Here is a 16,535-nt window from a genome sequence, read left to right on the forward strand (position 1 = left end):
TAATAAAGTGTAGGGTTTAATGCACACATTAAGAAAATTCAGAATTTTTAATGTGCACATTAATAAAATGCAGACTTTTTAATGCACATATTAAAAAATGCAGAATTCTAAAGTGTACATTAATAAAATGAAGACTTTTAAATGTAAATGTTAATAAAATTCAGAGTTTTTGATGTACATGCTAAGGAAAGGCAGATTTTTAAAAAAATCTACACATTAATTACATGCAGAATTTTTAATGTGCACATTAATAAAATGCAGAAATTTTAATTTGCACGTTAATAAAATGAAGAAATTTAAATGCACACATTAATAAAGTGCAGGGTTTAATGCACACATTAAGAAAATTCAGAATTTTTAATGTGCACTTAAATAAAATGTAAACTTTTTAATGTACGTATTCGCAAAATGCAGAATTCTAAAGTGTACATTAATAAAATGAAGACTTTTAAATGTAAATGTTAATAAAATTCAGAGTTTTTAATGTACATGCTAAGGAAAGGCAGATTTTTAAAAAATCTACACATTAATTGCATGCAGAATTTTTAATGTGCACATTAATGAAATGCAGAAATTTTAATTTGCATGTTCATAAAATGAAGAAATTTAGATGTACACATTAATAAAATGCAGTTTTTAATGCACACATTAATAAAATTCAGAAATTTTAATTTGCACGTTAATAAAATGAAGAAATTTAAATGCACACATTAATAAAGTGCAGGTTTTAATGCACACATTAAGAAAATTCAGAATTTTTAATGTGCACTTAAATAAAATGTAAACTTTTTAATGTACGTATTCGCAAAATGCAGAATTCTAAAGTGTACATTAATAAAATGAAGACTTTTAAATGTAAATGTTAATAAAATTCAGAGTTTTTAATGTACATGCTAAGGAAAGGCAGATTTTTAAAAAATCTACACATTAATTACATGCAGAATTTTTAATGTGCACATTAATGAAATGCAGAAATTTTAATTTGCATGTTCATAAAATGAAGAAATTTAGATGTACACATTAATAAAATGCAGTTTTTAATGCACACATTAATAAAATTCAGAATTTTTAATGTGCACATTAATGAAATGCAGAAATTTTAATTTGCATGTTCATAAAATGAAGAAATTTAGATGTACACATTAATAAAATGCAGTTTTTAATGCACACATTAATAAAATTCAGAATTTTTAATGTGCACATTAATAAAATGCAGAAATTTTAATTTGCATGTTAAAAAATGAAGAAATTTAAATGTACACATTAATAAAATGCAGTTTTTAATGCACACATTAATAAAATTCAGAGTTTTTAATGTGCACATTAATAAAATGCAGACTTTTTAGTGCACATATTAAAAAGTGCAGAATTTTCAAGTGTACATTAATAAAATGAAGAATTTTAAATGTAGAAGATAATGAAATGCAGAATTTTTAATGTAGATGATAAGGAGAGGCAGAATTTTTAATGTACATCTTAATGAAATGCAGATTTTTAAAAATCTACATATTAATGAAACGCAGAATTTTAAATGTACATGTTAATAAAATGCAGAATTTTTAACGTACACATTAATAAAATTCAGATTTTTAAATGTACACATTAATAAAATTCAGATTTTGGTTGTTTTTTTTTGCTTTTTCATTTCATGAATTGGGAAAATCCAAGAATGAAATAAAAACCAGCACAAGAAAACTGCTTTGATTTCAGTGTTAACCTGTAATTATTCTGTTCTTGGGTAATCCCAGTCCTGTTAAAGAATAATTCAAATTTCAGTTCCTCCACCTTTGTCTTCCTTGGAAAACTGAAGCAACATTTGCCAATCCTGTGCCTTCATTTTCTTTTCTGTTTCAGAATAATGAAATCAAAGTTAAAAATAAAAACAGGAAGAAGAATTTGAAAGATTCAAAGGTCAGTAACTTTGGACCAAGCAGGTACCATTTATTTACTACTAAAAACCCACCTAAAATTGGGATTTTTTTTAGAATTTCTGGCATTCAGGTGGATGGGAGCTGTTTTTGTAAATATCTTGAGGAAACTCCTTACTGAAGTGGCTTTTCCTGAAGTAAAATTAAGCTGTTAATATTTAAATTATACCATTTTGTTAAAATTTATCAGTATAAAAGCAATTTTTAAATTTATTTATGACTCACTTTGGCTCTGACTGGAAGCACCTTCCACTGGCTTAATTCTGAATTATTGTTGTGATTTTAATTTTCCATGTGGGAAGATGGGAATTTGGTTCAAAAGCTCCATTTCATGCTCAGGAATGTTATTAATTATTCATTATTTTATAGAGTTTGTTGGAATATTATTCTGCCTGAGTTTTCTGCTGCCTTTTGGGGGATTTTGCTTTATTGAAAACCTCATGCCCTCACCTCTTTATCATTTTTCTAGAATTTCAAGAGTAAACTTCAGATTTGTTCCTCAGGACTAATTTTTCTGACTTAGGTGCATTTATTTGTGTATTTCTAAATTTTTAGATAATAAAAATAAAGACAACTTAAATGTCTTTAATGGTATAGACAGATATAATAATAACCAGAGTGACATGTGGAATTAGAGATAATTCCTGTTTGTGGTAAATTTGTTACAGCCTCAAATTTAAAAGAAAGTTTAATTAAATTTTGATAAAATTCATTAAAAAAAAAAAGAGGGATTTGAGGCTGAATATCCCAATTTTTTCCCAAATAAATTTTGAAGAAGGAATTGATAAATTTAAATAGAAAATTCATTAAGCTGTGGCTTAGCACTGATAATTTCTGGAAATTTTGCAGTTCATAATGAACATGATGAATTTAAAGAACAAAATTCAGTGTAAATAAGTTACTCCTGGTCTTTGCAGTGGATTATTTTACATGAGTTTTTGTGAGGTAAAAACTAAAATAAATCTGTTTTTAATTAGTCTATTTTAGTATTATCCAGTGGAGTTAGTACAGCACCACGAGAAGAAGAGAAGAGATTTATAGAAGAAAATAATGTGTGAGTATTTGATTCTGCTTTTATTGCCCAAACTCCAAACTGCAGGAGAAGAATCCCTTTAAAAACCAAGGCTGGGTTAACTCGATGATTTTTTTTTCTCTGATTTTTAAGGTACAGAGATTTTCGAAATGAAAATCCCTTTGTAGTCCCAGAACATCTCCAGGATCAAGTGGAGGAATTCGAAGCTCGCTATAATATTGCAAATAGTAACAATTATCAGATTAATAATAATAATAATCCAGATCCAATCTCTGAGAATTTATATGAGTGAGTATCAGTTTCTGTGTTTGGGAGCTTCAGGGGGTTGAATTTTACTTCATAATTTTAATAATTTTTGGGATTAATTGGAATCCTGGTGGGTGTGGCGTGTCTATGAAGGAGTGGATTAAATGGATTGAAGGAAAGGATGAAAAAACTTGAATTAATTTTAATAATTTTTGGGATTAATTGGAATCCTGGTGGGTGTGGCATGTCTATGAAGGAGTGGATTAAATGGATTGAAGGAAAGGATGAAAAATCTTGAATTAATTTTAATACTTCTGGATTAATTGGATCCTGGTGGGTGTGGCGTGTCTATGAAGGAGTGGATTAAATGGATTGAAGGAATGGATAAAAAAACTTGAATTAATTTTAATGATTCTGGATTAATTGGAATCCTGGTGGGTGTGGCGTGTCTATGAAGGAGTGGATTAAATGGATTGAAGGAATGGATTAAATGGATTGAAGGAATGGATAAAAAAAACTGAATTAATTTTAATAATTTTTTTTTAAAGTTATTTCTCTCAAATCTTGGAACAACATGGCCCTCTGGAAATTAATAATAAGCTGCTGATTGGGGAATATGAAAATTTCCCTGAGGAGACGCGGAAGGTGGTGGAAGATGGCGGCGGCCTTGAGGCCTTCCTGCTGAAATCCCTTCGGTTCATCATGGTGGACAATCTGATTGGCCTGAAGAAGCACTCGGCCCTTTTTGAAGGAGATCCAAGCAGAAATGAAAATAAAGATGAAAATCCACCTGGGGAATGCCAGGGGAATCCTGCCCACAGCAAGCTGCCCCTGAATCCCTATGCCCAGGAGTTCAGACCTCTCTCGTACCCCGTGGATGCCCCTTTGGCAGCAGCTCCTGATTTATCAGATTATCACACCCAGCAATATTTCCCCTGCTCCTTCCCTGCTCCCTGCCCTCCTGGAAATCCTCTAGAAAACCAAAATATTGATTCCATGGGAAGCCAGGCTCCGTTTTCAGGTGTTTTACTGAAAGGCTTCGAGCCCGCAGTCCCGGCTGTGTTTTTACCTCAGAGCTCCTGGGGTTATCAGTATGGAATATTGCCCCTGGCACAGGCTGGGTTTATTTATGCTGATGCTGCAGCTCCTCAGCAACATCTGCACTCAGCAATCCCAGCTGGGAAATGCAGCCCTGAGCTTTTTGTGCCAGGTGAAATCCAGGAGTACAAAGGCCCTTGGGGCCAATTGGAGAACTTGGATAGAAAGGACTCTGCTTTACCAAATGGCTCGGATGAAGCTGAGGGTGATAAATGTGTGAACAAGGAAAATGGAAAGAAAAATAAAGGCGGGATGAAGAGCAATCCTCACATAAAGATGGTGGCAGTGCAGGTAAGGAGTGGGAAAAATGCTGGGGAGATTTTATAGGTTATATTTTATAGGAGCAGCCTGGGACAGTGGGAGGTGTCCCTGCCATGGCAGGGGTGGCACTGGGGGAGTTTCAGGACATTCCTGTGCTGGCAGGAAAGGCTGGCACAGCTGGCATTGTTCACCTGCACAGGAGAAGCTTTGGGCTGAGCTCAGGGTGGCCTTGCAGGGCCTGGAGGAGCCCCAGGAAAGCTGGAGAGAGACAATTGCCAGGGCCTGCAGGGACAGCACACAGGGAATGGCTTCACACTGAAAAATTACAGGTTTACATCAGATATTAGGAACAATTTCCTCTCAGTGAGGGTGGGCAGGGCTGGGATGGAATTCCACCCCTGGATCCCTGGCAGTGCCCAAGGCCAGGCTGGACACTGGGCTGGGAGGGGACAGTGGGAGGTGTCCCTGCCCTGGGTGATTCTCAGGTCCCTTCCATGCCTAATTAAGGTTTGCATCTCCTTCCTCTCCCTCGGAGGTTCCTACTAAGAATCCCTGGTGTATCCCTGGTGCAGAGCTCTCCCACTGTTGTGTTTTTACCCCAGACTTAGAGATTCCAGGCCCAGTTCATGAACTAAAATTAAACCTTTCCACATGGCAGGGTCTGGCACTGGATGAGTTTTAATGTCCCTTCCAACCCAAACCATTCAATGATTCCTGAGAACTTTCAGTTTCTGTGATTGTTCATTTTTCATTTGTAACTCTTCCAAGCTGCTCACTGAATTTCGTTGTTCCTGAAGTTTTTGCAGCTCTTTTTTCCCTGGGTATCACACAGGGAACTGCTGCACAAAACTTTTAGCTTCACTTTAGAGATGAAGCAAAGTCATTCTGTGTCGTTATTTTTTTCCTGTTGTGATGAGTTCAGGGATTTATTTTCATTTCCACAACTTCTGAGGATTTGGATTTGTGGAGAAAAGAAGGCTCAGGGGGAACCTTCTCACTCTCTAGGAGGGTGAGACACTCTCTGCAAAACTTCATTTTTCAGACATTTAAAGCATGGCTTTGTTTAAAGACCCACAGAACTTCGTGGAATTGCTCGTGGTCAATGAAATCAGGGAAAGAAAATAAAAAATTCCATTCAGAAACAGCTCCACAATGTTTTCCTACATCATTTCTAGGCCTGGATTACAGTTGGATTTATAAAACCCTCAGTGAGGTACAAAAGCTCCAAACCAGAGCAGCTCATCTATGAACCGAGAAGATTTTTAATCAAATTCTAATATTTTTTGTGTTCTAGGTAAATCAGGAAGTTGCTAATAGGGAAACCAATACTTTGCCTTTCCATCCATTTGAAAATCAACAAGTAAGTTCTTTGCATCCTGGTGTAGGTTTCTCATGAGGGAGGTTAAAGGAAGGCCCAAAAACTGAACAGTCAAATGAAAGTTCTCTGAAAACAACAGGTTTTAACAGAGATTTTATATTGTGGGTTGTTTGGCTGATTTTGTGTTCTGTGATGTTCTTGGAAACATCACCCAGCCCCACAAGGAAATGATTTTTGAGCTTTGCTCTGATATTTGATATTTGTTCTGATGGTTTTATGTTGAGTTTGTGATGTCCCCAGAATGAAGGAGGAATTGAGAATCTGACTCCGTGTTCTTAGAGGGCTGATATATTATATTATATTATATTATATTATATTATATTATATTATATTATATTATATTATATTATATTATATTATATTATATTATATTATATTATATTATATTATATTATATTATATTATATTATATTATATTATATTATATTATATTATATTATATTATATTATATTATATTATTAGTATATTATAGTGTATTATATTATAGTATCTTATAGTATAGTATATTGTTATAGTATATAGTGTATTATAGTATATTATATATATTATAGTATAGTACATTATAGTATATTATAGTATATTATAGTATATTATGTTATAGTATATAGTGTATTATAGTATATTATAGTATAGTATGTATTATAGTATATATTATATCACATTATATTATATTATATTATATTATATTATATTATATTATATTATATTATATTATATTATAGTATATTATAGTATAGTATAGTATAGTATAGTATAGTATAGTATAGTATATTATATCATAATTATGCTATACTAGAACTATATAAAAGAAGGAGAAAGGATACAGACAGAAGGTTTAACAAGAATGAGAATGAAAAGTGATTGTCCTCAGAGTCCAACACAGCTGATGGTGATTGGTCATTAATTGAAAACAATTCACATGAAACCAATCAAACATTCACCTGTTGGTAAACAATCTCCAGCCACATTCCAAAGCAGCAAACACAGGAGCAGCAAACAGATAATTGTTGTTTTAATTTCTCTCTGAGGCTTCTCAGCTTCCCAGGAGAGAAATTCTGCCAAAAGGATTTTTCCAGAAAATGTGACAGTGACAGGTTTTACTCTAAGCTATTCAGATGCTGAATGTTTGAGGTGTTTCCTCACTCAGAACCTGGGTTTGGATATTCCCTTTGGGCCTGGAGACAGTTCAGAGAGGTGCTAATGGCAGGTTTATGTCTGTGGCAGGAGGTAAAAGCGAGGAACTGTGACCCTTGAGCTGGGAGCATCAGTCAGAGTTTCTATCAATGAGTTTCTGTCGCTGATTATTTTGCAGGGCGACATTCTCCGCGTGGAGAAGGAGCACCGGGTGCTGCAGGAGCAGCTCAGGGAGGCAGAGGTGAAATCCCAGCAGTCCCAGAGCAGGAGCTTGGAGGAGATCGCAGCTCTGGAAGGGCTCCTGAAGAAAAGCCTTGAGGAGACTCAGGTAAGGATCCCCGTGGTCAGAGCCTGCAGTGTCCTGTCCTTCAGGCCATCCAGCACCCCTGCTCTGGGGCTTTTAGCAGCAATTAGGGATTTGTTTTGTAGGTAAAATGTAGTTCTTCTGATGCTTCTAAGGGTACCTATGGGTGTTGGTAAGTCTGAGTTGTTTGGTTAAATTGGGTGAGAAATCACAGTGATGTTTGGTTTTGTGTAGTTGTAATATGAACTGTTTTACTGAGGTCTGTTATATTTATTGTTGATATGTTTATGTCCTCCCCATTCCAGCGTTCCCTGACTGATCCCTGATTTGGGGTTTTTAACAATAATTATTAATTTATTTTGTAGATATGAGGTAGTTCTTCTCATTCTTGTGAGAGTACTTATGGGTGTTGGTAAATTTGAGTTGTTTGGTTAAATTGTGTGAGAAATCAGAGTGATGGTTTTGTGTTTTGTGTCTAGTGTACTTATAACATAAACTGTTTTACTGAGGTCTGTTATATTTATTGTTGATATGTTTTTGTCCTCCCCATTCCAGCGTTCCCTGACTGATCCCTGATTTGGGGTTTTTAACAGTAATTATGAATTTATTTTGTAGATATGAAGTAGCTCTTCTGATTCTTGGGAGGGTACTTGTGGGTGTTGGTAAATTTGAATTGTTTGGTTAAAATGTGTGAGAAATCACAGTGATGTTTTTGTGTTTTGTATATTTGTAATATGAACTGTTTTAGAAGGTGTGCTATATTGTTTATTGTTTATTTGTTTTTGTCCTCCCCACCTCAGCCATTCCAGCATTCCCTGACTGCTCTCTGATTTGGGGGTTTTAACAGTAATTTTTAATTTATTCTGTAGATACAAATTAATATCCCTGATCCATGATTTAGGATTTGTAACAATAATTATGAATTTATTTTGTAGATATGAAGTAGCTCTTCTAATTCTTGGGAGGGTACTTATGGGTGTTAGTAAATTTGAATTGTTTAGTTAAAATGTGTGAGAAATCACAGTGATGTTTTTGTGTTTTGTATAGTTTTAATATGAACTTTTTTTTTTAATATGAACTTTTACTAAGGAGTGTTATATTTATTGTTTATATGTTTGTATCTATTGTTCATATCTTTGTCCTCCTCACCTCGGCCATTCCAGCATTCCCTGACTGATCCCTGATTTGGGATTTGTAACAGCAATTACTAATTTATTCTGTAGATATAAATTAATATCCCTGATCCATGATTTAGGATTTGTAACAATAATTATGAATTTATTTTATAGCTATTAGGTAGTTCTTCTAATTCTTGGGAGAGTACTGATGGGTGTTGGTAAATTTGAATTGTTTGGTTAAAATGTGTGAGAAATCACAGTGATGATTTTGTGTTTTATATAGTTGTAATATGAACTGTTTTACTGAGGTGTAATGTAAAGTTGTATGTTAGTTCTGGTTGTTTATTATTGATTTGTTTATAGATATAAACATATATATGTTTATGTGTATAAACACATCAATATATATTGATATTTATATATGTGTATAAAGGACATTAAGTATTGCCTTAAAACTTGTAAAATGTATTTTTGGTGTTTGTCTTGTTTATTTATATTTATTGGCAATGTAATATTAATAGTTATTTTTGGTTTTAATTGAGTTACTATTGGAGTATTTTAAGTAAGAGTCAAATACCCTCACTTTGCTCCAACTTTTACCTGAATAAACCACAACTTTCAGAGATGAACTTTTTTCTCCTCTGCCCTCAGGTGTCCCAGAATGAGCTGCGTTGGTTCCACCAAGACTCAGAGGCACAAATGAAGAAGTGGCAGCAGGAGAAGAAAGAGAATCGAGAGAATTTAAAAGCTCTGAAGGGCACAGCTAAAAAACACTCGGACACCAATGAGAGGTGGAAATGGATTCACACCCCTCACTCTGACAGCCTGAAACCTTCAGAACCCTTTGAGGGAATTTGTGAAAGCAGCCAGAATTAGGCTGGAATATGGACATGGCCATTCATTTTGAATTTTTTGGCAAATTACAGGCAAACATCTAAAATAGCTTGGAGATGAACCTGATTTAGCAATAATTCTCCTAATCAGATTTGACAATTCCTTCTGTGGTTTCATGTCCTCTCAGTTTATAGAGCCCAGACTCTGGTCCTTGAATGCCTTTGGATTATCTTGAATTGTTTTATCTTTGTTTTATCTTACTTAAATAGTTTGGGCCAAATCTCTCCTGAAAAAAAATCATCAGCCTGGTTTTATCTTAATCACTGCTTTATTAGCAATAAATCGAAATCTATTTAGAATAGAATCCATTTAAATGGATTTAGAATAAAATTTAGAATAATTTGGGTTGGGATGGATCATTAAAAACCATTTATTTCCACTCCTCCCACTGTCCCAGGTTGCTCCAATTAGAATAGAATCCATTTAAGTGGATTTAGAATAAAATTTAGAATAATTTGGGTTGGGATGGACCTAAAAAACCATTTATTTCCACTCCTCCCACTGTCCCAGGGACACCCCAGGGCTGGGAATTCCATAATTCCTGAGGGATTAAACAATTAAATAATACAGGTTGTTACAGAGGAACGTGTCCCAGATTTACCAATAAACCTTTTCCACAATAATCTCCATCAGTCTTTCATTCCTGTAGGTATTTGAAGAGCATTGATGAGAAGGAAAAGCAATATAATGCAAGTGTAAAGACATTTCTGAAGGCCAGGTAAAACTCATGTCCCTCCCAGCAATATTTACATTTTCCTGCCTCACTCTGGGTAAAGGTTTAGGGGAAAATCAACACTTTAACCCAAATTTCTTCCTCTTACTTTGCTTTTACTTGCCATGAGTAAATATTAATATTTAGAATAAATGAAATTATACTCTCATGTATTTCCCTTGATTACATGACACTGAGTAGCTGTAAAAAAAAAAAAAAACCTAAAATAGCATAAATTTTAAATATTGTTAATGCTACTCAAATATTTCATTTTCTTTTCCTTTCACAGTAAGAAATTTGCTAATGAGAAAGGCAAACTGGAAGAGCTGATAAAAAAGAGTGAGAATGACAGCCAGGAGTGTGAGAAAAGAGCTGTTAAAGCAGAGGTACAAAAAAAAACCCCAAAAAATCCCTAAAAACCTGATTTTTACAGCTGGGCTTGTGCTGATTGAAGTGGGGAAATAATTTAAATAATGTTGATAAATATTGGAAATATCAGGGATGGAAATTGCACTTGGAAATTCCTCAATTCAGGAACCGTGTGTGCACTTTGCATCCTCAAACTCTTGTTTCAGTTCTTATCAAAACCTGATTTAAGGTTTTATCTCTTTTTTTCCCCTATTTTTTTAACTGTGTTTTGGTGGAGGTTTTTTGTATTTTTAGTGGGGTTTTTTTCTGTTTTGTTTTTTGGGGGGGGGGTTTTGTGGTTTTGTGTGGGGTTTTTTGTTATTTTGGTTTGGTTTTTTGGGGGATTTGGGGTTTTTTTCTGTTTTATTTTTTGGGGGTTTTTTGTGGTGTTTTTGTTTGGGGTGGGGTTTTTTTGGGTTTTTTTTATGTTTTGTTTTTGGGGGCATTTTTTGTGTTTTTGGGGTTTTTAGGATTTGGGGGGGTTTTTTTGTTTGTTTTTTGGGGGATTTTCGTTTTGCTTTTTGGGGTTTTTTTCTGTTTTGTTTTTGGAGGGATTTTTTTGTGTTTTTGGGGTTTTTAGGATTTGGGGTTTTTTTTTTTCTTTGTTTGTTTTTTGGGGTATTTTTGTTTTGCTTTTTGGGGGTTTTTTTCTGTTTTGTTTTTGGGGGGATTTTTTGTGTTTTTTGGGGTTTTTTTGTTTGTTTTTTGGGGGGATTTTTGTTTTGCTTTTTGGGTTTTTTTCTGTTTTGTTTTTGGGGGGATTTTTTGTGGGTTTGGGGTTTTTTTGTTTGTTTTTTGGGGGGATTTTTGTTTTGCTTTTGGGGTTTTTTCTGTTTTGTTTTTGGAGGGATTTTTTGTGTTTTTGGGGTTTTTTTGTTTGTTTTTTGGGGGGATTTTTGTTTTGCTTTTTGGGTTTTTTTTTTCTGTTTTGTTTTATTTGGGGGGGGATTTTTTGTGGTTTTGGATTTTTTCGTGGGGGTTTTTGGGGAGTTGGAGAGTTGTTGTTTGTTTGGTTGGTTTTTTGCTTGGTTGTTTGTTTTGTTTCATTTATTTCTGTTCTTTTTTTTTGCCCCAGGTCTCGGTGCTGCAGACCTGGAAGGAAACTGAGAGCTGGAAGCTCAGGGGCACCATTGCCAAGGCAGAGGGAAACCTCAGGGCGCTGCAGGCGCTGGGCAGGTCCTGCTCCTTCATTATTTATTACTTATTTATTTTGTATTCTATAGTTATATCCACTATACTTTTTATTTTGTATTATTATTATTATTATTATTATTATTATTATTATTATTATTATTATTATTATTATTATTATTATTATTATTATTATTATTATTATTATTATGTTATTATTTGCACAGAGTTGGGGGTAAATAATATTGCCCCAAACAAAATTCAGCTGAAAATTGATTCTCATCCTTGTCCTTGTGTCTTTCTGAGCCGGGAAAATCAGATTATCTGGGTAATAATACTAATAATAGTAATAATAATTAAAATAATTCCAATTATTCCTGCCCAGTATCCCTGGAAAAGGGCTGTGGTGTAACTGATTGTAACCTGAAATCCCTTGAAAACTTGAACTGGGATTAATTGTTAATTATTTACTAAATATATATTTATATATTTATGTTTACTTTATATTTCTCTATTTATTATTTATTATATAGTATTTCCTCTACTTGAAAACTTGAACTGGGATCAATTGTTAATTAATTACTATATAAGTTTTTATAATCTATCATGATATTAATTATAGTTTTTATTCATGTAGTTAGAGCAAATATATAATATTTATATGAAATATAAATACTGATTTTAACCTGAAATCCCTTGAAAACTTGAACTGGGATCAATTGTTAATTAATTACTATATAATTTTTTTATACTCTATCCTGATATAGTTTTTATTTATGTGGTTAGAGGGAATATATAATATTTATATGAAATATAAATACTGATTTTAACCTGAAATCCTTTGAAAACTTGAACTGGGATTAATTGCTAATTATTTACTAAATGAGTTTTTTATAATCTATCATGATATTAACTATAGTTTTTATTTATGTGGTTAGAACTAATATATAATATTTATATGAAATATAAATACTGATTTTAACCTGAAATCCCTTGCAAACTTGAACTGGGATCAATTGTTAATTAATTACTATATAAATTTTTTATATTCTATCATGATATAGTTTTTATTTATGTGGTTAGAGGGAATATATAATATTTATATGAAATATAAATCCTGATTTTAACCTGAAATCCCTTGCAAACTTGACCTGGGGTCAATGGTTGAGGGAGGAAGTGGTGTTGAAAATATCAGGGACGTTGGAGTTTAACTGTGAACCTCAATATTCCAGCAGCTCAGCTTCTGCAGCTCCTGTGTTGAAGTCCCAGATTGATTCCTGGGAAATATTTATATCAAATGTCAAGAAACAACTGGAAAAAGTCGAGGTAAAATTTCATTTCTCTGCAGCAGCTTCTCAGCTGAACTTTGGGAATGGAAGCATTAAATAACTTTGGTTTTTAACACACCAGCAGCTTGTGCTCCAAATGCTGAGGGGAATTTTTTTAATTACAAAAGAAAGAGGCAGTTTGGAGTCCTGGCTGGGAATTTCTAGTGGACGTATTAATTTTTAATTAATAAATAAATTAATAACTTTTAATTTTTTTAAAGGCAAAAATCTGCCCTTTGTACACTTGCTTTAAAATTGGGTCTCCACCTGTAGTGGTTTTGGTTCGTTAGTTTGAAATTTTATGAATTCTAATATTTTTATTTGATACTAATTTTAAAATTTTAATGTAATTTAAATTTAATTTAATTTGCATTTAATTTAAAGATTTTTGCATCACTTCCCTAGATTTGCTCCTGTTCCAAACCGCTGCACCACATTAGCGAGTCTGTTAGTTTTGTTGGTCACCTTTCGAAATCCATGGAGCTTCTTAAAAAAAAAACAACAAAAAAACAAAAAAAAACCAAAAGTAAAAAAAAAAAAAAAAAAAAAAAAAACAAAACAAAACAAAAAAAAAACCAAAAAAAAACCAAAAAAAAAAAAACCAACAAAAAAAAAACCCACAAAAAATTTAAAAATAAAAAAAAAACCCAGGGAGAAGCCCAGTGTCAAATGTGATTTTTGCTGAGGAGGGAGCTCAGACTGCTGCTCTGGAGGATTGATTGATTGATTGATGGATTGATTGATTGATTGATTGATTGTTGTTGTTGTTTTTGCTCCTGCAGGCTGAGTATGAGGAGAAGATGGAGCTGGTGAGGAAGGGGGCCCGGGGCTGCCTCAGCAGAGTGGAAGTTGTGGATCTTCCCTGGCCCCAGGGGTTTGTGGTGAGTGTCCCACACAAACCCCTCACAGAGCAGCCCCTGGGGTGCCAGGGCTGGGATGGGACACCCCAGGGTGGCCCTGCAGCTCCAGAGGAGCAGGGATGGAGCTGGGCAGGGCAGGAGCAGCACATCCACACCCCAGCTCCTGCAGAGGCTCAGGGCTGGAAATGCCTCTCTGAGGGGTTTGGCCATTGCAGGGTTCCTGTGGCACCAAAATCCTGCAATGCCAGCGTGGTTTGGAATCATCCAGTGCCAGCCCTGGCACCTCCCAGTGTCCCCAGTGTCCAGCCTGGCCTTGGGCACTGCCAGGGATGCAGGGTGGAATTCCATGCCAGCCCTGCCAGGGAACAATTCCTGCCCAGGATCCCACCCAGCCCTGCCCTCCCTCAGCTCCAGGCCAGTCCCTGTGTGCTGTCCCTCCATGCCCTGTCCCCAGTCTGTCCCCAGCTCCTCTTCAGGCACTGCAAGGGGCTCTCTGGAGCCTTCTCCAGGCTGAACAGCCCCAAAATCCTTGGGATCAGCCCCATTGTGCAGAATCCCCAAATCCCTGGGGCTGGCACAGCCCTGCCAGCCCATGCAGTGCCAGCTGTGCCCCATGGGCACCTTGTGCCCAGCCCAGAGCACTCAGTGCCACCTCCAGGGCACACCTGCAGGGATGGGCACTGCAAAGCTCCCTGGGCTCCCTTTCCCTCCATGGGGAAGCTTTCCCAGAGGAATTCCTGCAGCTCTGATGGCAAACACCAAGCTCAGCTCCCAGCCAGGTGAGGCAGGAGGAGCTGAGCCATTTCTGGGAGTGCATCTGGAACGAGAACAGCCCCAGAAATTCTGAGAAATTCTGTCCACAGACATTTTCTCATGGCCCAACAGCTCCTCCTTCAGCTTCCTTCAAACCAAAGCAGTTTCTTCTCACCCCTCTAATTTTTAAGCCTTTTTTTTTTTTCTCTGTGGAAAATCTTGGTTTGTGAATTTCTTTTTTTTTTTTGATCTGGGTGTAATTTAGATTCAAGGCTCTGGTCTAACATTTGAGATGGTTATTTCACTTTTTCTGGGTTTCTGCAAGTTCCACTCTTGCTCTCCTGCATAATTCCCCACTTATTTTTAGATCTGTCCTTTCTATTTATTGACACAGAATATGGGGACAGCTTAATCACCACCAATTTACTGAGAAAGAGCAACTTTTGTGCTTCTTGTTGTGCATTTGGAATTTATTTATTTATTCTGCAGTAAAACCAGAGTGACCTTTTAGAAGAGAATTAACCATGAGGTCAAACAAGTGCCCTGACGTCAGGGAGTTTTTAGGATAAGCTGGGGTCACCTTTGAGATCCTGGGCACGACCAAACCTGCCACAATTCCCCCTGCAAATGCTGAATTTGTTTTAATTAGAAATGTGTTCTGATTTGCTGTGAAATGTGTTTGTTTCCTAGGCCACGCCTCTCAGAGCTCCCATGTGTGACCCTGCCATTGTCACCTACTCCTCAGCACCAGCACCTCCCGGTGCCCTCCCTGCATTTCCCAGCTCTGAGGGAAAAGCTCCGGCCCAGCCTCCCCTGCCAGCACAGAGCGGGGCCAAGGCAGCCCCTGAGGCTTCTCCTGCCCCTGGCAAAGCTCCAGACAAACACCCCAGAGCTCCAGAGGGGTCACAGCCCACTGAAATCCCACCCTCCTGCCCACCAGGAGCTGCTGGGGCCAACTCCCAGCATGTCCAGCCCAGCCAGGATCCCTCAGCTCTGCCACAGAGGCCGCCTGCAATTCCAACCAACAAAAAGCTTCCCAAAAAATTTGGAAATATTTTAGCCCAGCTCCAGAGTATCTTCCCAAACTGCAGCAGGTACTGGGGGAAGGAGTGCTGTGAAACAAGGGGGGAACAGGCAGGGGTGGAGGGCAGGGAGAATTGATTTTGTTGTGAGAAGGGGGAATGGTTTAAACTGCCAGAGGGCAGGGCTGGGTGGGATCCTGGCAATGAGGAATTGTTCCCTGGCAGGGTGGGCAGGGATGGGATGGAATTCCACCCCTGCATCCCTGGCAGTGCCCAAGGCCAGGCTGGACAGTGGGAGGTGTCCCTGCCATGGCAGGGGTGGCACTGAGTGACTTTCAGGTCTCTCCCATTCCACGGTTCTGGTGATTGTTCAGGGTTCCATCCTGGATCCTGAGGGTCCCTGGGAGCAGTTCCTGGGAATGCTGCTCTCTTGGATCCTGCTGGGATCGCACGGGGAGCCTGCAGTGCTCTCCCTGACCCTGCCTCTCCTGTCCCTGCAGCTCAGAGCTCGTGGCCTCCCTCCTGGAGGTGCAGAGGAGAAACGGGAGCAGCCTGAGCCCTGATGAGACCCTCAGCATGGCCACGGAGCTCATCGTGGACCAGCAGCTCAAGGTACTGGGCTGGGGCTGCTGCTCCTCCTCCCGTGGGAGATGGAGCAGCACAGCCCCAGGACACGGCTCCTGTCTCTGTGCAGGCCCCTGCAGCAGGCAGAGCCCTGCCCTCCCCAGGCCCTGCTGCCCCAGCCCGCGCCAGGGGAGCGCCCTTGGATGCAATCGGCCCTGCCCCCAAAGCCTCCGGGGGTAAAAACCCCTCCCAGGCAAACCTGCAGCCCTGGGGCAACGCTGGAGCAATCCCTAAAGCCAAGTGGAGGAAGCAGGACAGTGCTGTAAGTTTGTTGTTTCAGTTGTTTCCATGTGCTTTGTACA

General features: G+C 37.2%; 1 protein-coding gene across 4 annotated transcripts in view; it reads left to right on the top strand.

Moving 5' to 3' along the window:
* Positions 1–16,535, top strand: part of TTC3 (tetratricopeptide repeat domain 3) — a 101,328-nt gene that overhangs the window by 82,945 nt on the left and 1,848 nt on the right. For 3 of the 4 annotated variants that reach the window (XM_063180589.1, XM_063180605.1, XM_063180614.1), the window contains 15 exons: positions 1,855–1,911; positions 2,906–2,982; positions 3,094–3,249; positions 3,756–4,596; positions 5,861–5,926; positions 7,258–7,407; positions 9,153–9,292; positions 10,045–10,113; positions 10,397–10,493; positions 11,591–11,691; positions 12,879–12,972; positions 13,757–13,855; positions 15,278–15,681; positions 16,110–16,221; positions 16,304–16,495. In XM_063180589.1, the coding sequence (XP_063036659.1) occupies positions 1,855–1,911; positions 2,906–2,982; positions 3,094–3,249; positions 3,756–4,596; positions 5,861–5,926; positions 7,258–7,407; positions 9,153–9,292; positions 10,045–10,113; positions 10,397–10,493; positions 11,591–11,691; positions 12,879–12,972; positions 13,757–13,855; positions 15,278–15,681; positions 16,110–16,221; positions 16,304–16,495 (2,655 nt within the window). The remainder of the gene's footprint in view (positions 1–1,854; positions 1,912–2,905; positions 2,983–3,093; positions 3,250–3,755; positions 4,597–5,860; positions 5,927–7,257; positions 7,408–9,152; positions 9,293–10,044; positions 10,114–10,396; positions 10,494–11,590; positions 11,692–12,878; positions 12,973–13,756; positions 13,856–15,277; positions 15,682–16,109; positions 16,222–16,303; positions 16,496–16,535) is intronic. The other variant, XM_063180594.1, reaches the window with a different exon arrangement.

Source organism: Melospiza melodia, chromosome 2, assembly GCF_035770615.1.
Source record: "Melospiza melodia melodia isolate bMelMel2 chromosome 2, bMelMel2.pri, whole genome shotgun sequence".
NCBI lineage: Eukaryota > Metazoa > Chordata > Aves > Passeriformes > Passerellidae > Melospiza > Melospiza melodia.